Source organism: Equus caballus, chromosome 12, assembly GCF_041296265.1.
Source record: "Equus caballus isolate H_3958 breed thoroughbred chromosome 12, TB-T2T, whole genome shotgun sequence".
Lineage (NCBI taxonomy): Eukaryota > Metazoa > Chordata > Mammalia > Perissodactyla > Equidae > Equus > Equus caballus.
Genome location: NC_091695.1, coordinates 30165801 through 30188746, shown reverse-complemented (window position 1 = coordinate 30188746; position 22946 = coordinate 30165801). Strand labels below are relative to the sequence as shown.

General features: G+C 44.8%; 1 protein-coding gene across 16 annotated transcripts in view; it reads left to right on the top strand.

Annotated features, from left to right (window-relative positions):
• LOC138916657 (liprin-alpha-1-like) overlaps positions 1-22946 on the top strand; it is a 102171-nt gene that overhangs the window by 76858 nt on the left and 2367 nt on the right. For 5 of the 16 annotated variants that reach the window (XM_070229716.1, XM_070229714.1, XM_070229715.1 and 2 more), the window contains 5 exons: positions 6973-7148; positions 7236-7333; positions 18224-18399; positions 19366-19434; positions 20326-20491. In XM_070229716.1, the coding sequence (XP_070085817.1) occupies positions 6973-7148; positions 7236-7333; positions 18224-18399; positions 19366-19434; positions 20326-20491 (685 nt within the window). Of the gene's footprint in view, positions 1-1496; positions 1560-2059; positions 2087-2598; positions 2754-6972; positions 7149-7235; positions 7334-17341; positions 17444-17616; positions 18400-19365; positions 19435-20325; positions 22943-22946 lie in introns of those variants that run through there. The other 11 variants (XM_070229718.1, XM_070229717.1, XM_070229719.1 and 8 more) reach the window with 7 other exon arrangements.

Sequence of the window (22946 nt, the reverse complement as noted above, 5' to 3'; positions counted from 1 at the left end):
GGTTAAAAATACTTTATTGAATGCTTTTTTTAACAGCCTGGCTTCAGTGGCTGCATTGTAACATAGAAGTAGGAGTTTCTGAAAACAACAGTAGCGATCACAAATTTAAACATAAATTCATCAAAAGTGAAGGGAAAAAAGCCTCGATCCCCAGTTGCGCTATAAGCAGTGTTTTACTCTAATGTGACGTTGGGCCCCTCGGTGCTTCCATTTTTGGCACTGAGGGCCCTGGGAGCTCAGGGTTCTGAGCAGTCCATTAGCCTGCGTGTGCGCACGCACCAGGCATTACCTGTGCTCATCCGGTTTGCTCCCCGTGGGGAGACCTCGAACGTCCTTAAAGAGGGTCCTCCTATTTGAAACGTTAAAAACTAATCTAATGAAAACATTAGCGGTTACTGGGAGATAAGGGCAGGCCAACGCCTCATTTCTAAAGTGCAGACTCTTTTCATTGGCCCAGTGCCCACTCTCTGCTTTTAGCTTTTGGTTTACTCTCGAGAGAAAAACCCTGATTAAGAAACCAAGAGCCTCACAGGCATACTTCTCTGAGTAGCAGGTCAGGGCCCGATTCAGGCCTCGGTTCCTTTGCACAAAAAGTGTTAAGAGCCTTTTTTGTTTGTTTGTTTGATTTTGTCTCTTAGTAAAGAGTTGTGGTAGCGACAGTCAGCCTGTGTTCTCACCTGTCGCACAGACAGCTCTTCTCCCAGTGGAAAGTTTTGTCGCAGTATCCGATCTGGTCCCTGTTCCCCCATCATTTCACATGAGAGTGGCCTTTCTGCAAGTGAAGGCGCTGGGGTGGTTTTCCCCAAGTTTTTATCAACTGTCTTGAGAAAGCTCGCGTCCTGCGAGCTGAGGTTAACGGCCAGTGGTGAAGAGCCCGTCCCCCGGGAAGCTCTGCGTTGAGAGCCGCGGGGCCTGGCTGTCCGCAGCTGCAGTGACGGGGACGGGACGTGGGGCCGGTGTTCCGGTACAGTTGCGATTGGGCCTTCTTTTGGACACACTCAGTCCTGCTCCCTGCCTCTTGAGCCCCCCGGCGAGGTTGTGCAGGCCGAGAGGCCCCATCCTGGGAGCGCCTGCCCCGAGCCGTCTCCCCCAGTCCGGAGCTCGGCTGCGTGGGCTTCCTGGGCTGAGGCCCTTTCCCATGGGGCGGGTTGATGGGCACTGGAGAATTACTCACACTTTGAGAGGCGCAAAATGTGTTTTCTTCTCCTTATATTTCACATACCTCAGGGGGTGAGCAGGGCAGATCCAGCTCTAGGAATCATGGGCTCTTCTCGTGTGGCTGACCACACAGCATTAATTAGGTGTGGTCACTCTTTAAGAAGGGCGAGCTGGTCGATGTTCTCTCCTTTTCTACGTGGGCATCTCAAATGAGAAGAGGGGGAGACGGGCCTCGCCTCCCCTGCTCCTCCTGTGTGCCCGTGGCTCACGTGTCTGCCACCTTCCTCTCTGTCACTGCTTCCCTCGCCCTGGATGTGGTGGTCCCTGGGTCACCGGAGACCACAGGAAATGTCTGGTTAACGCATGAGGAGATGGAAACACTCGTGGCCTCGCCACAAACGGTCAGTCCCGCCCCGAGCCTGTCCTCCTCCCAGGGCACCCCACTTACAAGCGGCACCATTCCCGGCCTTTTTGTGGGAAACAGAAAGGTCATTTTACACTCAGTTGTTCCTGATAAGTATTTCCGCTAGGTATTAGTCAAATGTATAAAATAGGATCCGTATTTTGTCTTATTTTCGATTTTTCCAGGAACTTTACATTGGTAGGCCCTCTCTCTTTAGAGTAGGTTGAATTCACACCTCCTTTAGGGAGAGGCCTCGGCCGAACACTCCATTTTGAGGGTCTGGCCCATTTTCTCCCTCACTGAGTGTGCTTGCCGGGGGGGCCTCGGCTCCTGCATGAGAAGCTGGGATTGTTGTTTTGCATGCGTTTTGCATGATACCTTGATTTCTCGAACTTTCCCCTCCGTCTCGCTGCACATTCTGAAGTTGATCTGCTTGCCTTACTAAGCTCACCGATACTAACAGCTGTGTTCTTTTCATTCCTAACCACGTAACATCAGGAGGATGAGGAGGGAAGCTGGGCTCAGGTTGGAGACTTTCTATACTATATTCTTCACTATATGTACAGCAACAAAAAGAATTGGCGTATGAAAACTCGTAATTTACTTTTCTTGACATTTTTAACATCTTAACTTTTTCAGAATATTGTTAACGATTTGAAAGCATTAGGCGGAAGCAGAGCGTAGAGTTAAAGAGCACGTCTCATGGACAATTTTGAACCTCTCTTCCGTGGGGCCGTGGTGTCAGTTCTGGTTAGCGTAGACGGCTCTGTGTAGCGGACCGGCTTCTGGACGCGGTCCTGGGGCTTCGGCGGCTCCTGACATTGCGGATTTAAGTACCCGCTTGGGTAACTTAACCGCAAGGTCTGCCGGTGGGAAAACTGAATTCTGAGAACTTTCCAGCACAGGAGTTGCTGTGGAGACGTCACGTCCGGGTCTTCGTGTTGGTGTTTTACTAAGTGCTGATCAAAAGGCTTTCTTACTAATGGAATTCTCAGAAATTAAGCCTCTTCTTGCTTAATGTACTTTTCCGTTTTCAGCTCCCCAGCTCTTCAGCTCACAAAAAGCTGCCACACGTGTCTTGCAGCCTTCCTCTGAGACAGCTCGACTAACACAGCGGTGTCCCTGCCTGTGACCCCACCAGCGTTGCTGTGTGACATGCCGCACTTTAGAGGGACCCGCACAGCCGCGCGGTGTAAGCAGGCGGCGTCTCCAGAGGCTCTTGCTGAGGGCGGAGCGCTCAGGGTCCTCACGGGATCGTTGGTTGTCTGAAAAGAATCAGGATAGTTTCAAATCAGAATTTTCCTGAGTACAAGTTGTTGGTTGAAATGCCAGTTTCCCTCTGTTTGTATTCCCAACATAAAGCCAATTCTCTCTCTCTTTGTAACAAAAGAAGAGAGAAGCTATAATATGATGGTGTGAGCCCTCTGCTCCTGATTTGGGCCTTCTGTGCTGCTACGCCAGATAAATATCCTCATTAATGATTTAACCTGGTCAGCTACCTCTTTACAAGGCCACTGATGACCATCAGTGAATTAAAAAGGGTGCATTTTGTAATTACTTAAATGTCGGTGTATTTCACACTAGGAAGCAGAACTTTGTCAGCACTTGAGTAGGAAATTCCCTGTGTCTGGGGCACGAGGTATAAATTAAATAAGCGGAATGTTTGCTCTCTGCAGTAGAAATACAAACACGGGTGAGCTGTGCCCGCGGCAGCAGAGTTAGCCAACACTCAGTGTTCCTAGTAAGCAAGAGCTGCTCTCGCTGTCGCCTCCCCTAGATGAGAGGAGTGAAGAGGCTTCCTGGGCTCTGTGAGGCCGCCCGGTCTGCTGAGGGCCGCGGTCACACAGTGTTCCTCTCCTGTGCCCTTACCTCGTGGCCAGCTCTGAAGCCGAGAGGACGTTCAAGGTTTCCTCGGGCCCTCGGGAAGAAAGCATCAAGGTGTGGTGAGAGCCGTGGGTGCCTTCATTTAGCAAGTGGCACATGTGGGCTGTCTGTGGGAGGCTGTGCTGCTTGCTGCAGACACAGGAGTGAGCGGGACAGCCACAGTCCCTGCCGCCGGCCCTCACAGTTTACAGAGATCACAGAAGTGTGTTTGTGATCATTTCAGTGGTGGATTAGCAGGCCCTGGGCAGTGGCTGCCTCTTCTGGCCCAGGTGTTGTCCGATGATGGAGATCCGTGTCAAGGGCTTTTTCAGAAGGCTCTGATGGCGGCCCGGGAGATGGAGGGCTCCCTGGACTGGGCCTGATCCTCAGTCGCTGACCTACGTTATCTGACGCTGACCACTTAAGAAGTGTGACTAGAGTGTATGATGAGTAAACAAAAAGGAGGAGGGTTCCGCTTCCATGGAATTCTCTTATTTAGAAATCTTTGCGTTGTGTGCCCATTTAAGAATACGTAATCACAGGCAAGGAAATGAGACCAGATGCTCATGCGTAAGTCTCAGGCATATGAGATGAGAGTAAGGTTTGAAAGAGTGAAAAACATGACAGTGTGATGATTTCCCGAAAATGTTTGATGTTTTTCCCACTCATGGTTGCTTAGAGAAAATAGTGAAAATGTTTTTTTCTGTTTGAATTTGAGCATTCTTGTTGGAGTGTGAGTCATTTCTTCCAGCTTGGTTGGTGTAAGTGATAAATTAGACCAGAGGCCGTGTTTTCAAGGCAGAGAACGGTGGTAGTTGAGAGGGACTGTGTCCAGGGATTCCGTGATGGGACTGCAGAAGGCCTGCGGGCGCAGCTGGTCTCGGACAGAGGGGCAGCGAGTGCCTTTTTTGGATATGTCTGTAGATACATATAATGTGTGTGCTTATTTCTCATTGTACAAAGCTTGGCTGTGTTCTGTTAGATTTATCCCTAAGGATTTCATGACTTTGATGACATTGTGAATGGCATTTTGTAAATTTCAGTTTCCAGTTCACTTCTAGTATTTAGAAGCACAGCTCGTGTTTGTGTCCTGGCCTTGTGTCCTGCCGCTTTGCTAAGCTCGCTGTAGTTCTCACAGCCAGTTTGTAGGTGCATTTTCTATGTTGCTAATCAGGTCATCTGCAAATAAAGACAGGTTTTTTTTTTCCAATTCCTATGCTTTTGATTTCTTTTTCTTGCCTTGTTACCGTGGCTAGGAGTTCCACCGCAGCGCTGAATAAAATTAGTGAGAGCAGACCCTTTGTTCCTGATCTCAGGAAGAATACATTGTCTTTCTACCGTTAAGTGTGATGTCAGCCCTGTGTTTGCTGTAGATGCCCCTTATCAGGTTGAGGCCGTTTTCTTCCATTGCTAGATTGCTGAGATTTCCATAAATGAATGATGAATTTTGTCAAATGCCTTTTCTGCATCTTTTGAGATGATATAGTGGTATTTCTTTTGAATCCATTGATAGGATGAATGTCATTGATTTTTCAAGTGTTGACCCAACCTTATGTTCGTAGGATGAACCTCACTTGTCGTGATAGCTTATTCTTTTAATTTATTATTGATTTAATTTGCTCATATTTTGTCGAGGAATTTTGCATCTGTGTCTATGAGAGATACTGGTCTGTAGTTTTCTTGTAATGTGTTTGTCTGGTTTTGGTATCAGGATAGTGCTGGCTTCATAGGATGAGTTAGGCATTTCTTCTCCATTTTTTTGGAATAATAGTGTAGAATTGTTATTTTTTCCATAAATATTTGGTAAGATTCACCAGTGAAGACATTTAAGGTAAAGATTTTATGTGTATGTGAGAGAAAGTTTATAACTGCAAATTTGAGTCCTGATAAGATACAACTTATCTCTTTCTTATGAGTTGCTCTCATAGATGATGTCTTTTGCCCATTTTATCTAAGTTGCTTACAGTTGTTCACAGTTTTCCCTTTCAGTGTCTATGTCCTATAGTGTGTCCCCTCTTTCATTCTTGATATTGGTAATGTACGTCTTTTCTTTTTTCTTAGTCACTCTGTCTAGGGCTTAGTCAATTTTACTGATCTTTATGAAGAACCAGATTTTAGTTTCATAGTTTTATTTTTCTTGTTTCTGTTTCATTGATTTCTGCTCTTTTATTTTCTTCCTTCTGCTTGCTGTGGATTTCATTTGTTCTTCTTTTTCAAGTTTTTTAAGGTAGAATCTTACATTGTTGTTTTGAGACCTTCCTTCATTTACGACATAAGTGTTTAATACTATAAATTTCCCTCAAGACACTGCTTTAGCCATGTCCTACAATTTTTGAATAGATTGTGTTTCACTTTCATTCAGTTAGAAATATTTTCCCATTTCTCTTGTTTTCTTCTTTGGCACATGGGTTATTTAGCCGTATGCTAATTTCCAAATACTTGAGAATTTTCTAGATATCTTTTTATTATTGATTTCTAATTTAATTCTGTTGAGCTCAGAGAACATAGTTTGTATGATTTCAGTCCCTTTAGATCTGTTGAGATTTGTCTTGGAGAATCCCATACGCACTTGAAATGAACGTATTCTGCTATTATTGGGTGGGGTGTTCCACGAAACGTCACTTAGGTCAAGCTGGTCAATAGTGTTGTTTAAGGCTTCTGGATCCTTACTGAGGGGGTCTGTCTGCCTGTTTTGGCTTCTTTGTTCAATCAGTGACTGAGTCAGAGGAGGGTTGAGGTCTTGTGACTGTAACTGTGGATTTTTCTGTTTCTCCTTTCAGTTCTGTCAGTTGTTGTCTTGCTTCTCTCTTCTTTTAAAACTATTTTTCGGTTCACTTTTTTTTTAAGATTTTATTTTTCCTTTTTCTCCCCAAAGTCCCCTGGTATGTAATTGTATGTTTTTAGTTGTGGGTCCTTCTAGTTGGGGCATGTGGGACGCCACCTCAACATGGCTTGATGAGCAGTGTCATATCCAGGCCCAGGATGCAAACCGGTGAAACCCTGGGCTGCTGAAGCGGAGTGTGCCAACGTAACCACTCAGCCACGGGGCTGGCCCCTTCAGTTCACTTTTTACACGGATTTTGAAATTAACAGATTTTTTGTTGAGGAAATTTGGAAAACAAAGTGTTAAAATTAAAACCAGCCACAGATATTTTTGTGTACAGTTGGATTGATCCTTCAAACTTGTTCATGAGTCGTGATCATTCTTTGTTGTTATAGTATTATACACAAAAATTACTTCAGAAAGATCATGTGTTATCAGCTACATTTTTATTGTGGTTGGGGAAATAGGTTAAATTTATAAACACGAATGAGTCATAGGTTTTCAGTGGTATAATACCTTCTGTTAAAATTCTACTGACAAATTTAAAAGGTAGTACATAGGAGATCAAATTATTTTGAAATGATAAAGAACAGTGTTGTCATTCATTTAAGCTTTAAGGATATGTAATAGGTTAAAAATCCAGTTTAAAGATTATTTAAACTGCCCTTGTGACCTCTTGGGTGTTCTTTTTCCTGAACTGATCGTACTTGCTTGTTGAAAGCAGACGCTCGCCTACGGGGACATGAACCATGATTGGATCGGGAACGAGTGGCTGCCCAGCCTGGGCCTCCCGCAATACCGCAGCTACTTCATGGAGTGCCTGGTGGACGCGCGCATGCTGGCCTATCTCACCAAGAAGGACCTGCGCGGGCAGCTGAAGATGGCGGACAGCTTCCACAGGTCAGTCGTTGCACACAGTTCCTGCTCGTTGGCTAGGAGGCTTTTGACTGTTTCCATCTGTAATTTTGTTTTTTTTTTTGTAAATAGAAAGAGCTTCCAGTGTGGAATTATGTGCCTGCGAAGGCTGAATTATGACCGAAAAGAACTGGAAAGAAAAAGAGAAGAAAGCCAGAATGAAATAAAAGGCTAGTACATTACGTTTAATTGATTTAGCGTATTTCTGCTTCCCAGTCTATTAGCAGCCTAAGTGATTTCCTAGTTTCTTTAAATTAAAAAAAATATTTTTTTTATTGTGGTCATAATAGTTTATAGCATTGTGAAATTTCAGTTGTACATTAATATTTGTCAGACACCATGTGAGTGTGCCGCTTCGCCCCTTGTGGCCACCTTCCACACCCCTTGCCCCTTGTAACCACTAAATTGTTCTCTTTGTCCGTAAGTTTGATTATCTTCTACATAGGAGTGAAATCATCCAGTGTTTGTCTTTCTCCATTTGGCTTATTTCGCTTCACAGGATGCCCTCAAGGTCCATCCATGTGGTTGCGAATGGGACGATTACATCTTTTTTTTTATGGCTGAGTAGTATTCCATTGTGTATTTATATACCCCATACTCTTTATCCAATCATCCGTCGATGGGCACTTGGGCTGCTTCCACATCTTAGCTATTGTGAATAATGCTGCCATGAACATGGGGTACATAAGTCTCTTTGAATTGTGGATTTCAGTTTTTTTTGATAAATACCCAGTAGTGGGTTAGCTGGGTTGTATGGAATTTCTATTTTTAATTTTTTGAGAAATCTCCGTACTGTTTTCTGCAGTGGCTGCACCAGTTTGCATTCCCACCAGCAGTGGATGAGGGTTCCCTTTTCTCTACAACCTCTCCAACGCTTGTTGTTTTTTGTCTTGGTGATTATAGCCATTCTAATGGGTGTAAGATATCTAAGTGTAGTTTTTTGCTTTTTAGGTTTTTTTTTAAAGACGGGCACCTGAGCTAACATCTGTTGCCAATCTTTTTTTTCTTTTTTCCCCTTCTTCTTCTCCCCAAAGCCTGCCAGTACATAGTTGTATCCTCCAGTTGCACGTCCTTCTGTCTGTGCTATGTGGGGTGCCACCTCAGCATGGCTTGATGAGCGGTGCCATATCTCCACCCAGGATCTGAACCAGCGAAACCCTGGGCCTCTAAAGCGGGGCATGCGAACTTAACCACTCGGCCACGGCCCCGGCCCCTAAATGTAGTTTTGATTTGCATTTCCCTGATGGTTAGTGATGTTGAGCATCTTTTCATGTGCCTATTGGCCATCCAGCTATCTTCTTTGGAAAAATGTCTGTTCGTATCCTCTGCCTACTTTTTGATTGGGTTGTTTGTTTTTTTTGTTGTTCATTTGTGTGAGTTGTTTCTATATTATGGAGATTAACTCCTTGTCGGATATATGATTTGCAAATATTTTCTCCCATTTGGTGGGTTGTTTTTTCATTTTAATCTTGATTTCCTTTGACTTCCAGAAGCTCTTTAGTCTGATGAAGTCCCACTTGTTTCTTTTTTTCTTTTGTTTTCCTTGTCTGGGTAGACATGGTATTCAGTAAGATCCTTTTAAGTGTGATGTCAAAGAGTGGACTGCCTGTATTTTCTTCCAGAAGTTTTATGGTTTCAGCTCTTACCTTCAAGTCTCTGGTCCATTTTGAGTCTATTTTTGTGTATGGAGAAAGGTAGTGGTCTACTTTCGTTGTTTTGCATGTGGCTGTCCAGTTTTCCCAGCACCATTTATTGAAGAGGCTTTCCTTTCTCCATTGTATATTCTTAGCTCCTTTGCCGAAGATTAGCTGTCTGTAGATGTGTGGTTTTATTTCTGGGCTTTCGGTTCTCTTCCATTGATCTGTGTGCCTGTTTTTCTACCAGTACCATGCTGTTTTGATCACTATGGGTCTGTAGTACGTTTTGAAGTCAGGCACTGTGATGCTCCAGCTTTGTTGTTCTTTCTCAGGATTGCTTTGGCTATTCAGGGTCTTTTGTTGACCCATGTGAATTTTAAGATTCTTTGTTCTATGAAGAATGTCATTGGGATTCTGATTGGGATTCCAGTGAATCTATAGATTGCTTTAGGTAGAATGGACTTTTTTTTTTTCTTTTAGGAAGATCAGCCCTGAGCTAACTACTGCCAATCCTCTTCTTTTTGCTGAGAAAGACTGGCCCTGAGCTAACATCCATGCCCATCTTCCTCTACTTTGTATGTGGGACGCCTTCCACAGCATGGCTTTTGCCAAGCAGTGCCCCGTCCGCACCCAGGATCCGAACCGGTGGACCCCGGGCTGCTGAGAAGCAGAACGTGCGCACTTAACCGCTGCACCACCGGGCCGGCCCCTAGAATGGACATTTTAACTATGCTTATTCTTCCAAATCCATGTGCATGGAATATCTTCCCATTTCTTTTGTCATTATTGATTTCTTTCAGTGATGTCTTATAGTTTTCCTTGTATAGATCTTTTTATTTTTTATTTTTTTATCGCAGTAACATTTGATTATAACATTATATAACTTTCAGATGTACATCATAGCATGTTTCAAATTCTATGTAGATTCCATCATGTTCACCACCCAAAGACTAATTACAAGCCATCACCACACACGTGTGCTTAATCACCCCTTTCACCCTCCCCCTATTAAATTTATTCCTGGGTATTTTTTTTTTCATGTTGTGAGATTTTTTACTTTATTTTATTTTTTAAAAAAATTTTTATTGAGTTAATGATAGGTTACAATCTTGTGAAATTTCAGTTATGTATTATTGTCTGTCAGTCGTGTTGTAGGTGCAACCCTTCACCCTTTGTGCCCACCCCCCACCCCCCCTTCCCCTGGTAGCCACTAATCTGTTCTCTTTGCCCACAGGTTTAAATTCCTCATAGGAGTGGAGTCACACAGAGATTGTCTTGTCTATCTGTCTTATTTCACTTAACATAATTCCCTCAAGGTCCATCCATGTTGTTGCAAATGGGACGATTTTGTTCTTTTTTACGGCTGAGTAGTATTCCATTGTATATATGTACCACATCTTCTTTATCCAGTCATCTGTTGATGGGCACTTAGGTTGCTTCCATGTCTTGGCTATTGTAAATAATGCTGCAGTGAACATTGGGGTGCATAGGACTTTTGGAATTGCTGACTTCAAGCTCTTTGGATAGATACCCAGTAGTGGGATGGCTGGATCGTATGGTAGTTCTATTTTTAATTTTTTGAGGAATCTCCATGCTGTTTTCCATAGTGGCTGCACCAGTTTGCATTCCCGCCAGCAGTGTATGAGGGTTCCTTTTTCTCCACAACCTCTCCAACATTTATCACTATTTGTTTCAGTTATTTTTGTCACTCTAATGGGTGTAAGGTAATATCTTAGTGTAGTTTTGATTTGCACTTCCCTGATGATCAGCGATGATGAGCGTCTTTTCATGTGCCTATTGGCCATCCGTATATCTTCTTGGGAGAAATGTCTGTTCATGTCTCCTGTCCATTTTTTGATCGGGTTGTTTAATTTTTTGTTGTTGAGTTGTGTGAGTTCTTCATCTGTTATGGATATTAAGCCTTTGTCAGATGTATTACTTGGAAATGTTTTTTCCCAGTTAGTGGGTTGTTTTTTTGGTTTCACTCCTGTTTTCCCTTGCCTTGAAGAACCGCTTTTGTCTGTTGAAGTCCCATTTGTTTATTCTTTCTGTTGTTTCCCTTCTCTGAGAAGACATGGTGTCCGAAAAGATCCCTTTAATACTGATGTCAAAGAGTGTACTTCCTATATTTTCTTCTAGAAGCCTTATGGTTTCAGGTCTTACCTTTAGGTCTTTGATCCATTTTGAGTTCATTTTGGTGAATGGTGAAAAAGAATGGTCCAATTTTCATTCTTTTACATGTGGCTTTCCAGTTTTCCCAGCGCCGTTTGTTGAAGAGACTTTCTTTTCTCCATTGTAGGCCCTCAGCTCCTTTGTTGAAGATTAGCTGTCCATAGATGTGTGGTTTTATTTCTGCGCTTTCAGTTCTGTTCCATGGATCTGTGCACCTGTTTTTGTACCAGTACCATGCTGTTTTGATTAGTGTAGCTTTGTGGTATGTTTTGAAGTCAGGGATTGTGATGCCTCCAGCTTTGTTCTTCTTTCTCAGGATTGCTTTAGCAATTCAGGGTCTTTTGTTGTCCCATATGAATTTTAGGATTCTTTGTTCTATTTCTGTAAAGATGTCATTGGGATTCTGATTGGGATGGCGTTGAATCTGTAGATTGCTTTAGGTAGAGTGGATATTTTAACTGTGTTTATTCTTCCAATCCATGTGCATGGAATGTCTTTCCATCTCTTTATGTCGTCATCCATTTCTTTCAGAAAAGCCTTGTAATTTTCATTGTATAGGTCTTTCACTTCCTTAGTTAAATTCACCCTGAGGTATGTTCTTTTTGTTGCGATTATGAATGGTATTGTGTTCTTGAGTTCTTTTTCTGTTAGTTTGTTATTAGAGTATAGAAATGCTACTGATTTATGTAAATTGATTTTATATCCTGCCACTTTGCTGTAGTTGTTGATTACTTCTAAAAGTTTTCCAATGGATTCTTTGGGGTTTTCTATGTATAAGATCACGTCGTCTGCAAATAGCGAGAGTTTCACTTCTTCCGCCCCTATTTGGATTCCTTTTATTCCTTTTTCTTGCCTGATTGCTCTGGCCAGGACCTCCAGTACTATGCTGAATAAGAGTGGTGATAGAGGGCATCCTTGTCTCGTTCCGGTTCTCAGGGGGATGGTGCTCAGTTTTTGCCCATTGAGTACGATGTTGGCTGTGGGTTTGTCATCTATGGCCTTTATTGTGTTGAGGTAGTTCCCGTCTATCCCCATTTTGTTGAGTTTTTGTCATAAATGGCTGTTGGATCTTGTCAAATGCTTTCTCTGCATCTATTGAGATGATCATGTGGTTTTTATTCCTCAGTTTGTTGATGTGGTGTATCACATTGATTTGCGGATGCTGAACCATCCCTGTGTCCCTGGTATGAATCCCACCTGATCATGATGTAGGATCCTTTTGATGAATTACTGTATTCTGGTTGCCAAAATTTTGTTGAGAATTTTTGCATCTGTGTTCATCAGCGATATTGGCCTGTAGTTCTTTTTCGTGCTGTCCTTGTCAGGCTTTGGTATCAGCATGATGTTGGCCTCGTAGAATGTGTTAGGAAGTGTTCCATCCTCCCTAATTTTTTGGAATAGCTTGAAAAGGATAGGTATTAAATCCTCTCTGAAAGTTTGGTAAAATTCCCCAGGAAAGCCATCTGGTCCTGGGGGTTTATTCTTTGGGTGCTTTTGATGGCTGTTTCAGTCTCTTTGCTTGTGACTGGTCTGTTCAGATTGTCTCCTCCTTCTTGAGTGAGCTTTGGGAGATTGTAGGAGTCCAAGAATTTATCCATTTCCTGTAGGTTATCCATTTTGCTGGCATATAGTTTTTGCGTAGTATTCTCTTATAATCCATTGTATTTCTGTGGAGTCTGTTGTTATTTCTCCTCTTTCATTTCTGATTTTGTTGATTTGAGCTTTCTCTCTTTTTTTCTTTGTAAGTCTGGCTAGGAGTTTGTCAATTTTATTTACCTTCTCAAAGAACAAGCTCTTTGTTTCATTAATCCTTTCTACTGCCTTTTTTGTTTCAATACCATTTATTTCTGCTCTGATTTTTATTATTTCTCTCCTTCTGCTGACTTTTGGCTTTGTTTGTTCTTCTTTCTCTAATTCAGTTAGGTGTAGTTTAAGATTGCTGATTTTCTGGTTTGTTAAGATGTCCCTGAATGGCGATGAATTTTCCTCTTAATAGAGCTTTTGCTGCATCCCATATGAGTTGGTATAGCATGCTATCATTTTCATTTGTCTCCAGGTATTTTTGGATTTCTTCTTTAATTTCTTCCATGATCCATTGCTTGTTCAATAGCGTATTGTTTAGTCTCCACATCCTTGTGCCTTTCTCAGCTTCTTCCTTGTAATTAATTTCTAGCCTTATAACATTATGATCAGAGAAGATGCTCGTTATTATTTCAATTTTTTTAAATTTGTAGAGGCTTGCCTTGTTTCCCAACCTATGGTCTATCCTTGAGAATGTTCCATGCACGCTTGAGAAGAATGTGTATTCTGCTGTTTTTGGATGAAGCATTCTATATGTATCTATGAAGTCCCACTGTTTTAGCTTTTCGTTTAGCTCCACTGTTTCTCTGTTGATTTCCTGTCTGGATGATCTATCCATTGATGTGAGTGTGGTGTTGAGGTCCCCTACTATTTTTGTGTTATTTTTGATATCTTCTTTTAGGTTTGTTAATAGTTACTTTATGAACTTTGGTGCTCCTGTGTTGGGGGCATAGATATTTATAAGCGTTATTTCTTCTTGATGAAGTGTCCCTCTGATCATTATATATTGGCCCTCTATGTCTCTCTTTACCTGCCTTATCTTGAAGTCTGTTTTGTCTGATATAAGCATTGCGACCCCTGCTTTCTTTTGTTTGCTATTGGCTTGGAGTGTTGTCTTCCACCCCTTCACTCTGAGCCTGTGTTTGTCCTTGGAGCTGAGGTGTGTTTCCTGGAGGCAACAAATTGTTGGATCTCGTTCTTTAATCTATTTTGCCACTCTGTGTCTTTTTATTGGCGAGTTCAATCCGTTTACGTTGAGGGTGAGTATTGATGCATGAGGGCTGAATGCTGTCATTCTGTTGCTCGTTTTCCGGTTTTCCTGTGTCTCCTTTGTTTCTTGTCCTGTGTGTTTTAGCCTACCCATTGACTTCTGCAGTTTCTTAGGCTGGGTTTCTTAGATTTTTCCTTATTTATGTTTTATGTTTCTGTTCTGTTTTTCAGTTTAGTGGCTACCCTGAAGTTTGTATTCAGAATCTCGTGTATAACATAGTCCATTTTCTGGTGGTCTCTTACTTCCTTAGCCTAGATTGTTTCAGTCCCTTTCCTCCTCCCCTCCGAAATTATTATTTTCATCTCTTATTCCAACTTGTGTTGTGAGTTTGTGGTTAGAGTGATAAGATTATCTTTGCTTTGGTGATTTCCTTCCCTTTATCCTAATGCTATAGTTGAATATTTGCTATCCTATTTAGCTTCTGTCTATTTGTCTCCCTACTCTGTGTTTTGTGACCCCTTACTCCCTTTTTTTCTTTTTTCAGGTATGAGAGCCTTCTTGAGGATTTCTTGTAGTGAAGGTCCTGTGACTACGAAGTCCCTTAGCTTTTGTTTGTCTGGAAAAGATTTAATTTCTCCCTCCTATCTGAAGGATATTTTTCCTGGATAGAGTATTCTTGGCTGAAGATTTTTATCCTTTAAATATGTCACTCCAATCTCTCCTAGCTTGTAAGGTTTCTGTCGAGAAATCCGCTGAAGGTCTGATAGGGGTTCCTTTGTAGGTTCTTTTCTTCTGCCTTGCTGCCCTGAGTATTCTTTCTCTGTCCTTCATTTTTGCCATTTTTACTACTATGTACCTTGCAGTAGGTCTTTTTACATTGACAAATGTAGGAGATCTGAAAGCTTCCTCCACACACATTTCTCTCTCAATCCCTAGATTTGGGAAGTTCTCTTCTCTGATTTCGTTGAGCACACTTTCTGCTCCATTTTCCTTTTCCACGCCCTCAGGAATTCCGATGATTCTTAAGTTGCATTTTCTCATTGAGTCAGCTATTTCTCTGAGCTTTTCTCCAGTTTTTTTAATTCTTAGTTGTCTTTCTTCCTCTGTCTGGAGCCATTCAGCCTGTCTTTGATTATGCTAGTTTGCTCCTCTATGGTGTCTACACGGGCATTCAGGGAATCTGTATTCTGTTTTATCTGGTCCATTGAGTTTTTCGTCTCTAGTGTTTCTAATTGATTCTTCTTTATAATTTCAATCTCTTTTGTGAAGTAACTCCAGAACTTGTTGACTTGTTTCTCTATATTTCCCTTTACCTCATTGAGTATTTTGAGGATAGCTATTTTGAACTCCTCTTCACTTACTTTACCCATTTCCAAGCCCTCAGGACATAATTCTGTGTTTTTATTGTTTTCCTTTTGGACTGGAACTTTTATAAATTGCTGGATGGTAGAGGAGAGGTTTTTGCGCATGATGCTGTTATTTGGTTGCAGGTACAGCCTGTCGCCACTAGATGGGGGTCGAGAGCCTTGGTTCTGAGCCCTGCGCCTTCAGCCACGATGGTGGCGCCCAGCATGGGTTGAGGGAGGAGGGACACTTTCTCTCATGCCGACCTGGATTGGCACAGCTCTCGCTCTCTGGTCTCCCAGGGCCCTGGCTTGCTGGGGTTCCCCCACGCGAAAGCTGTCCCCTGTTAGAGGGTTTCCGGTGCTCCAGCGGTGGGAGTCCTGCACAATCTCCCAATGCACGGCCCCTCCCCTGCTCCTTCTCACACCCACGGCAGCGATCCCAGTCTCTAGGGGAGGGAGCGAAGACCCCGTTCCAGCTCCTCCGAGGGCGGCTCCAGCCTCTCCGCCTTCCGTCGTTTGGCTGCTGTGGGTCTGTGAGGATTTCTGTTATTGGGATTTTTTTTTTTTTGGTTGGAAAGCAGTTGCTCTTTTTACTTGTAATTTGGAGGGGAGAGAGTCCTGGGTGAGCTCACGCTGCCATGTTGCTGACGTCACCCCTATTTCTAGATATTTTATTCTCTTTGTTGCGATTGTAAATGGTATTCTATTCTTGAGTTCTCGTTCTGTTAGTTTGTTATTAGAGTAGAGAAATGCAACTGATTTTTGTAAGTAGACTTTGTATCCTGCAACTTTGCTGTAGATGTTTATTTCTAATAGTTTTCCCATGGCTTCTTTTTTTTTTTTTTTTTAAAGATTGGCACCTAGGCTAACAACTGTTGCCAATCTTTTTTTTTTTTTTTTTTCTGCTTTATTTCCCAAACCCCCCTGGTACATAGCTGCATATCTTAGTTGCATGTCTTTCTAGTTGTGGGATGTGGGACGCCGTCTCAACGTGGCCTGATGAGCGGTGCCATGTCCGTGCCCAGGATCCGAACCCTGGGCTGCCTCAGCGGAGCGCGTGAACTTAGCCACTCAGCCACCGAGCCGGCCCCGCCATGGCTTCTTTAGGGTTTTCTCTATATAAAATCATGTCGTCTGCAAACAGTGAGAGTTACACTTCTTCACTGCCAATTTGGATTCCTTTTCTTTCTTTTTCTTGCCTAATTGCTCTGGCCCAAACCTGCAGTACTATGTTCAGTAAGAGTGGTGGGAGTGGGCTCCCTTGTCTTGTTCCTGTTCTCAGGGGGATGGCGCTCAGTTTTTCCCCGTTGAGTATGATGCTGGCTGTGGGTTAGTGATTTCCCATTTTTAAAAATATTAGGAAATTTGTTAAGTGGAGAAAACTAGTCTGGCATCCTTACAGAGGAGGGAGGGTTGGAGATGAGTGCTTTGAAGACCCTCCTCTCATGGCCTGGTGGTTCAAGTCTGGCCCCCAGCACTCAGCGGCCCAGGTTCGCTCCCTGGCCGCAGCACCACAGCACCTGTCTGTGTGTGGCTGTGCTGTGGGGCAGCTCGTGACTTACCACCAGGGTGCGCCACCACGCCCTGCAGCTCTGGGAGGAAGCACGGTCCTCCTCTGAGGCACAGCACCTGTGCCTGCTTTCTTGTGCTTACGTCAGTCTGCGCGAACCGTCTCAAGGGGAACACTCCTCCTGTGACTTGTTCTGACGTGTGTACTCCTTCACTCAGAAATGCCACCCCGTGCCACACTGCTGGGTAACAGCAGGGCACAGACGGGCAGGACTCTGCTATCGGCTCACTGGACTCCAGTGTGGCGATTCTGCTCTAGCCACTTATCAGAGGGCTTCAGGAGCACAGATGGAGCCCTGTGGCTCTGCCTCCAGGGCTCAGGGGGCAGCACAGAGGCGCTGGTTCAGCTGGGCCTTGGAGGTGGAGGAGGAGCTCCTTAGCAGGGGACGATGGCAGAGGCGGCTCAGTGAGAGCGCAGGTGGGGAGATGCAATGGGAGCCTCTCACCCGGCATGCCTCGAAAGCATCGACTACAATAGTCTGCTTTTAAGTAAGACGTTAACGATTAAGCTCAAAGTAAAATCTCCCAGAATTTTCAGAATAAAGAAATCACTAACAACAGTCATAATAATAGGTAAGACTTAAGAACTCGAAGCACTTTCAGAGGTTAATTGTTTAATCCTTCCCACAACCCCGTGCGTGTGAGTGCTGTCTTCTTCCCCAGGTTTTACAGAGAAAGAAACTGAAGACAAAACTGGTTGAGGACACAGCCCGTTTAAAGGATAGTCTGGTCATGATTGAGCTAATGTGAATCACAAGAAAAACCGTAAGCCAGCTTTTATACTATATATATATACACACTTTATACTATATATGTAGTGCATATATTTTATACTATATAAATAGTGTTTGTGTGTGTATAGTATAAAAGGGCATTGGAAATAAAATGGGTAAATCAGTTTTGTCTGTTTTCTGTATCTGTTTTAAATCTTTTTATAGTTGACAAAAGTTGTCTTTGGAAGTGATTGGTGAGCATCCGGAGATATTTTCATGGAGTGGCTATTTTTAGATCTCTACTAGAGCGAATTTAATAATGGATCACTTCGTGTGGTGTAAGATCTTCCCCCCAGTCTCTGATATGCTGGAGAGCATCTTTAAGTTTCTCTCTTTTTAAAATGAGACAACAAAAAAGGCTTCAAGGAAACAAGCTTCAAGATTACAAATGAGAGATTTGTGTTGAATCGAGCAGGGCGCCAACTCCTTCTCTGACGAAAAGAAAGTGTTTCAGAAACTCTGAAGGCTGTAGAGGAAGCGCGCTCGTGCCTGGTGGGCATTCAGCTTCTTCTCTGTCCTTCTGGTTTCTGACCCTGGATCCTCCTCATTTTCTGTTCTCTGGAAAATAAATGTCCGTAAGAACTTCATTGCTCTTGGGTTCTTTGGCAGCATGAGTTCTAGTGGGACAGTTTCCCTTTGATGGAGGAGGGCTGAGGCGTGACCTCTAAATGCAGCAGCGGTTGCCTGCCCACCTTCTGTGTGCTGTTACAGGTGTGCATGATGAAGGCAGCTTTGTGCAGACGCCGTTCTAATTGTTTCTGTTCACCTGTAGACGTGCTTGTGTGGAGCAACGATCGAGTGATTTGCTGGATCGTCTCAATTGGTCTTAAAGAATATGCAAACAATCTGGTGGAGAGTGGCGTTCACGGTGCACTTGTGGCCTTAGATGAAACCTTCGATTTCAGCGCACTGGCGCTCTTGTTACGGATCCCTAAGCAGAACACACAGGTATGCTGCAGAGCCGGCCCGGCTCTCACTCAGCGTTCAGTCAGGTCTCCTGATGGAGACGTCTAGCTGGTTAACTGAGTGGACACAAAACTTCACAGTACCTCAGACAACTATCCCTAATCCACAAAATACTGGTTCCAAACCAGCAATGCTTAATTCTTCATTAGTTTTGCCTGTCCTTCCATTTTCTGTTGTCAGCATGAGAGTCTTGCGATTAAAAAAAAAGGGGAAACTTCGTTCAAGTCCATATGCTCGTAGGAGTGACGACGTGTATTTAGTTCTTACGTGGAAAGAGAAATGCTCATAGGTACACCGATGGAGATTCTGTTAATTTTGTTTCTATTGCCCTGTGTGATTCTTTTTGACACACGGGCTCACCTGAGAATCAGGAAATTTATTCTTCTTCTACAGAAGATTGTATGTCTTTTGCCGATACCCCCCATCCCCCCACCAGCACCAACCCACAGAGCACACTTTCGTAGATAGTCTGCCAGCGGTCATGGGTCCCTTTCCCTGAAAGCCCATCCATGGGCTCCGCAGGAATCCCCTAATTTAAAATGTGGTTGTGGGGGCCAGCCGGGTGTTGCAGTGGTTAAGTGCGCACGTTCTGCTTCTCGGCAGCCCGGGGTTCGCCGGTTCGGATCCCGGGTGCAGACGTGGAAGCACTTGGCAAGCCATGCTGTGGCAGCGTCCCACATATAAAATAGAGGAAGATGGGCATGGATTCTAGCTCAGGGCCAGTCTTCCTCAGCAAAAAAGAGGAGGATTGGCAGCTGGTGTTAGCTCAGTGCTAATCTTCCTCAAATAAATTAATTAATTCAATTAAATTAAATGCTGTCCTGGCTCAAGGTGTTTATAGCCTGAGCTTTTTAAAAGTCTTGATTTGAAAAACAGTTGTGATATGCTAACGTCCTCCAGATTAGATTAATGAAGCTTTGCGGTATTGTTGTTTTGTTATGATTTCAGGCTCGCGCTGTCTTGGAACGAGAATTTAACAACCTTTTGGTCATGGGGACGGACAGAAGGTTTGATGAAGTGAGTTTTCAGCCTAATGAATTTTATTTAAATTTGCATTCAGTGTGAATTATTTGTTTATACGCACGTGAGCCCTGTCGGCAGTCTCTCTTCTAAGTGTGGAGATGATTTTACCTCCTGAGCTAAGCTTTGCTCTCAAAAATGTGTTAAATGAGATAGTAAGAAACTCGTATTTTCAGTCTGAGGTTTTCTGTTTTTAAAATATTTGCTATTTAAGTTTTGATAGCCCTCAAAAATGTTGTTCCCATCAACATTGGTGGCAGCCGAGGCATGGCGTCCATGGGCTATGTTTGGGGACCGCTGGATGTCTGACCCCAATCCAGAGTCCCTGTGCTTTGGAGAAACCTGTTAGAAGGAGATTAGAGAAACTCAACATGTTAATTTCCCCTCACACAGTCGTGACTGGTTTGTTCCCACACTGTTTTTATTCTTTCCTTTGTTGCCCCTTAAGAAAACGTGAGTTTGCCTGGTGACTAGGAGGACAGCTAAAGGAGCGCTTGCTGGCTCTTCCCCGGCTCTAAGGCAGAACTGCTTACAGCTTGGAAACTATTTTAAGACAAATAGAAATGTATTATCTTATACGGCAAGAAGATGATTTCTCCAAGATAAGAAAGGAAACAGGGTGATGAACAGGAGGCACATGCACCTGGCCGGCCCAGGGCCGTCCTCATCGATGCCCAGTGAGGGCCCCACATAGTGTTACTGGGCCCGTCACTCTCAGAAGTTCCCGGTGGGGACAGTAGATCCTGTGGTTATCAGGAACGGGTTAAATAGGTGTGAACAAACATGCAGTGACGAGTTCAGCAGTCAGGTTCAAGGCTGGTAACTTGACTGTCTATTTTTGTCCTTTATTTTAAAATCAGTCTTGTTTTCTGTCCTTTAATTTCCCAGGACCATGATAAAAGCTTTAGGAGAGCACCTTCTTGGAGAAAAAAATTTAGACCAAAGGATGTTCGTGGCTTAGCTGCTGGGTCCGCAGAGACTCTCCCCGCCAACTTCCGGGTCACGTCCTCTCTGTCCTCACCCTCCATGCAGCCGAAGAAGACGCAGCTGGACGGTAGGTGTGCAGGGGCGGCCAGCCGCTGTGGGCGGCATGAGCAGCTTTGTGGCTGGAATGTTAACCGTGATCCAGAATGGCCTCTTGATTGTGTTACAAGGCATTGAGTACTGGTGCATGCCCAGGTTAAGTGTTTTAAAATGAATCCTAACATCTGTGCATAACAGTTTAACAATAATGTAGGTTTTTTAGAGTCTTGTCTGGTTGAATCTTAGCATATCCTTCCAACTAATAAAGCTGAGCGTCGCGTGTGTTCTCGGCGTGCTGAGTGGACGTCCTGTAGCCTGTGTGTGTGGCAGGCAGCCCTGGAAGGCTCCGCCGGAAGGTGGTGCAGCAGCTCTCGGGCCACGCCGGGTGCTCCCGGGACGTCTCTCCACCTGGAGAGGTGACTGAGTCCATCTTAGAGAACACAGTTTCCCCCTCTGTGAGCCTTCCCTTTCCTCTCTCCACCCCTGCTGGCGTTGGTCCCTGTCACTGCGCACCATAAGGACGGAGAGGAGGAAGAAGGTGAGCCTGGGCAGGTCGTCACTGGAGCGCGGTGGGCCGTGGGAGCGCACGAGCCTTGCAGTCAGGGTTCCAGATGGAGCTTGCGGTTTTCCCTTTGACCGCCGCTCCGCTTGGAGGACACGGCTGATGACAAGTTGGTCGCGCTTTACTGACAGACCTCTCAGCTCTGACCGCGGCCCCCACGATGACAGGATCAAGGGCAGATGGCCTCGGTGGACCCTGGCTCTGCCACTGAGGAGGGGCACAGCCTCGAGCACTGTGCCTCAGTCTCCCCGTCTGTAGGGCCGTCGTCGTACAGCCGTGTCCTCTTCAGCGGCTGTGGCAGTGAAACGGCTGCTCCTTGTCAGGCTCGTAGGAGGCGTCTGCGGGTCCTGGTCCCGTGTGGTGCTGGCCGCTGGGGCCATTGTAGCCACACTCCCGTTACGAAGGACTTCGTTCTCCTCTCTGTGGCCCATGGATCGGCTGGGAAAGGAAGCGCTTTTAAAAATTGTCCTGAGTTGGCTTTTACAAGTTTCCCTGTTCTTAGCCCTTCCCGTATGTAGGTTTGTGAGTTTGGCTCTCACTTGCTTATATCAAAATGAGAGAAAAGCGCGTGTGTGTAAAGCCTTCGCTCAGCCGGACGCTTGGTGAGATGGCCCCCAGGGCAGCACTGCTGCGGGAAGCCTGCATCTCTCTGCAGAGCTCAGTGATCTGGTTAATGGGGCAAGAGTAGCAGTGTCTTCAGTAGCATTCTTATTCCAAGGAGCATGAGGTAATTTGTATAACTCTAACGGTAACTCGGCCCTCCACTTATTGAATAGGCTGACGGAGCGCCTTCTGATTTTCTTCACAGCTTCGTGCCCAGTTTCCTCAGACTCAGTCACACTTCCCGTGTTCAGTATTGATGGCGACATTGAGATTAGAGTTCAGATAAATTAAAAATAAGCCTAGAGAGAGGTGTAGGGAATATATTACATGGAAGACGGCTGTTGACCCTTGTAGGAAAACTGAGGCCCAACCCCGGGAGAGTGGACTGCTCAATGCCTTCTTAAATAAGGGGCATCGGGGAAGCTGCAGCTGGCCTCCTGGGACCTCAGGGTCAGGGTTTGGAAAGATGACCCATGCTCACCGACAGTGCCGGCTGTCGTGCCATCTCTTCTGGAACCACGGCACATTCTTGATAAAACGTGTTCCTGCTGGACCCGTGGGAACACAAACTGTGTAACTGGCAGTCGGGAATATCTGCTCCAGGTGTTTGCACATTTTCTGTCCAGGTTGCAAGGGAGAGGCGGGGCTCACCTCTTGGGCCGTGCCGTGTGTTTCTCGACAGGAACAAGGCCTCAGTGGTACACATCACTTCCGGCAGAAACTGAGACTGGGTTTTAGTGTTCTTAGATGAGTCATTGTCCTCTACCCACCCCCTGCAGCCAGGCCCTGGGGAGGAGTGCCCTGGATGCTCCCTCAGACAGGCGCGGAGGGCAGGTGGCCCGAGGGCGCGTCTCCCGTCAGGCCAGGCCTGCGTTTGACTCCGGTCACCTGCACCCCGTGGTGTCTAGCGCTGCCCCGGGTTATCTACCTCACACCGGCCTTGGGGATATCACGTTTAGGCCCCGAAGAAAAGTCTAGTTGCTCTGCAAATCTAGAGAGTTTCAGGAGAAACAAAGTTACCAGGTGAAGTAGTTGTCACTTACACAGAGGACATCACGAAGTGTGTATCATCTGAGGCGTCCTTGCTGTCGTGAGATTAGCTGCCAGTGGCTCCCAGGGCTGCTGGGGGCTGAAGAGAACCCCCTCCTGGCGACGCTTAGGTTCTCTTTCCCTGGCTCGTCCGCTCCCATCTAGCAGTTTCCCTGGGAGCCCTCAGTAGGTGTTGTTGTAGGTGTGCAGATGTGTGTGTACGTGTGCCCCGTGTAACGTCTGAAGACTAACCGCACACTGTGTTTGCACGCTTCCTCCCCGGTGTCGGAGC